The sequence below is a fragment of the Rattus rattus genome, chromosome 6 (assembly GCF_011064425.1).
Source record: "Rattus rattus isolate New Zealand chromosome 6, Rrattus_CSIRO_v1, whole genome shotgun sequence".
NCBI classification, from domain to species: domain Eukaryota; kingdom Metazoa; phylum Chordata; class Mammalia; order Rodentia; family Muridae; genus Rattus; species Rattus rattus.
In genome coordinates, this window is record NC_046159.1 from 7,320,644 (window position 1) to 7,324,010 (window position 3,367).

The 3,367-nt window shown below is 38.0% G+C and overlaps 1 protein-coding gene across 1 annotated transcript in view; it reads right to left on the reverse strand.

Moving 5' to 3' along the window:
• Positions 1-2,633, reverse strand: part of LOC116903707 (zinc finger protein 431-like) — a 21,616-nt gene extending 18,983 nt beyond the window's left edge. The window contains 1 exon segment of the mRNA XM_032906380.1: positions 2,601-2,633. Coding sequence (XP_032762271.1) covers positions 2,601-2,633 — 33 coding nt within the window.
• Between the last annotated feature and the right edge of the window lie 734 nt (positions 2,634-3,367).

A 3,367-nucleotide genomic window follows, 5' to 3' on the forward strand; every position in this document is an offset into this window, starting at 1 on the left:
CCCTCCCTATGTGGTGTCTATACCCTCTGTCTGTTGATGTCTTTCTTCTCCTTTACCTTCTGGAGCATAGCAGATTACTCTTTTCCTGCTCTTTCCTCAGTTCCTTGCCCCATTCCTTAAAAGTTCTAACTCTTGTCTTCCTGGTCAGTCATAAGTCTCCAGCAACATTTTTACCAATTAAAACCAACTGGGGGCAGGATCCCTCAGTGTCTTACCTGCAGTACCCTGTAAATAGGTCTTTGAGGGAACATAATTAGCATAAGAATAGAACAGCTACTAGGAGTCTTATCTACAGTCACCCTTATAAATTCCTGGAAGTTTCAATAACACTTGCTTTCTACCTTGCTCTTAAATAGAACCCCAGTTCCAGTTGCCTCTCCCAGTACTCCCTTCCTCTATACACTCCCCCATCTGGCCCCTCCGGTTTCCCAGGCCCCTAGTTCACCCATGATATTTATTTTATTTCCCTTTCCTAGGGAGGGATATCCATCCCCCTTGAGCCCTTGTTACTTAGCATCTTTGGGTCAATAGACTGTAGCATGTTTATTCGTTACTTTGCAGTTAATATTCACTTATAAATGAATACACCCCTTGTCTGTCTTTTTCAATTTGGGTTACCTCACTCAGGATGATGTATTATAACTCCATACATTTTCCTGTAACTTCATGATGTCATGAACATGTTTGTAACAGCTGATTAATACTTCTCTGTATAAATGCCCCACACTTTCTTTATCCATTTGTTGTTTGAGGTACATCTAAGTAGTTTCTGAATTTATGACTGTTATGTATACATATGCTATGACCATAGTTCAGCAAGTGTCTGGTAGGATGGAGTGTCTTTTGGTTATATGCCAAAAGGTGTTATAGCTGGGTTTTGTGGTATATCAAGTCCTAATTTTCTGAGAAACATCCATACTGATTTTCATACGGCTCACATTTGTCCTCCCACCAGCAAAGGAGTGTCTTTGCCTTGCTTCATACTCTTTCATGAGCTGTCACAAAAAAAATTATTTTTGATCTTAGCCATTCTGTCAGGTATAAGATGGAATCCGGAGTCATTTTAATATGCATTTCCCTGGTGGCTAAAGATGTTGAACATTTCCTCAAGTACCGTTCAGAAGTCTCTGTTTAAATATGTACCACACTTTTATTTGGATTATTTGTTTTGTTAATGCCTACTTTCTTGAGCTCATTTTATATTTTGGAAAGTAGGTCTTTGTCAGATAAAAGTCATAATTTTTGAAAGAACAGTAAGTGGGAAACTAGAGGAATTTTAAGGTAAAGGAGTATAAGTGTTATGAGTATAGCAGAATATCATTAGGCATCATTTCACCAACTTTTTTTTTTGCCAGGAGTGTTTGATTCTATCTTAGGTCTCTGGGCTTCCCAACCTCTAGTTTTGTTTCTACCAGACGTTGTTAGGGGTGGTCTCTCTCTTGGGGCATTGTTCTCAGACTGGACCAGTCTCTGGTTAATTACTCCCACAGATTCTGTACTACCTTTACCCCAGCACACCATGCTGGCAGGACAAATTGTAGGTCAAAGGTTCTGTGACTGGGTTGGTGTCCAAATCCCTTGATTGAAAGTCTTGCCTCATTACATCACAAGAACACATACCTCTCTATGTTTATAGCAGTCTTATGTGTAATAGCCAGAAACTGCAAGTCACCCAGATATCCCTCAACTGAAGAATAGATAGAGAAAACGTGGTTCATTTACACAATGGAATATTATTCAGCTAATAAAAACAAGGACATCATGAATTTTGCAGGCAAATGGATGAAACAGGAGATCATCATCTTCTTAAATCCTTTGGTCTCTCTTTTCCTCCTGCCCGGAGTCAAGGTCTTCAGGAAGTAGTTTGGATGATCCAAAGCATTTTCTCTTTTGTCTGCTGACACAAACACAAAGCCTCTCTTCCAACATAACATATCTTTTGTCCAGCAGTTGGAATTCATTAGAAGTATCCTACCTAATTTTTTGCTATTTGAGAAAACCAAAACATTCAAACAAAAATCAAGGAAAGAAAAAAGAAAATGTTTAAGTTGTGTGGCCAAATGTGTTATATCATGCTGTAACAACAAATCCATTTCTAATAGTTTTTGGAATTTAGGTGTTGTTGCATTGTATTGGTAGGCTATTAGCAGAAAGAACTAACAAGCATCTGACAGCCAGAGAGCTCAGAGTTCCAGCAGCTCTCAATTTCCTCTTTTCTATTGGGAAGACACTTTTCTTCCTCTATTCTTATTACCTGTACTTTAGTATTCTATCTCTCAGTTATCTCCTTAGTTAAGTCTGTTTTATTCTGAAATTTCTTAGTGAGAGCAAAGAAAACTATGACCATTACTCTATGTACTGTAACCAGTTCCATGACAACAGCAAATAATAGGAAACTATATAAGATCCCAGGACCTACTGCTGTTCCATTTTTAACTTACAAAATATTTTCCCTTTAATCTCTGATTTTCTCCTTAATACTTTCAATTTACCAATTATAAACTTAATATCTTATCAGTTCAGATGCATGGGCTTTTTTATTTTGTACCAGTGTTAGCTCTGCCCTAGCTGTTCAAATCACTCAGGGCTCCTGGTTTTACCTTCTGCTGGCCATGGCCAGGCCTTGCCAACATGTTGTGTTTATTTAGAGATTAAGACCAAGCTCTCTCTAGCATACTCTTAACTGAGAACAACTGGAAGAAGTCACAACCCTTGTGTCCACAGGCTGTCATCTGCTTTCTTTCATTTTTTTTAAACAAACCGGGCCTCTTGTCCTGCTAGCTTAATTTTTCCCCACCTTTCAATGAGTTATTTTGAGACTGCAAACCTGTATTTAATTGTCATAAGTTAGGCATTATTTGAAAATTATTATAAAATTAGTACAGCAGCAATTGCTTCTTACCTAGCTAACTCCCCAATAACCCCACAGAGAGATTAAGATTTATTAAAACTGCCTTGAACCAAATACTGAGCAATTATCACTCCATTCTAAAGTTCCAAGCTAGTCAGGCTTCCTTCCAGACTATATTCCCATTTTACGTGCATTTCCCCCCTTTCCTGATCCAGCATTCTTCTCTTGATGTTTTTCTCAACTTCTGCTGATGGCTTCCTCCTTTGCTTCCCGTCGCTTTCTCTCCTCCTTCAAGAATCACAAGTCCCACCTTATTTTCTCTTTAAAGCTCTACATTGGCTCATTTTCTTTAATTGACAAGACAGAGAATGAATGAGGAACAATGTTTATACAAACTTGAGATATACCTTCTAATAATAATCATGACCAAGCTATGTCCAGATTGAGAAATAAATATGAGGACATATATCAGCATTTGAATAACATAAGGTTCATTTTCCACAGTGCATAAAAACT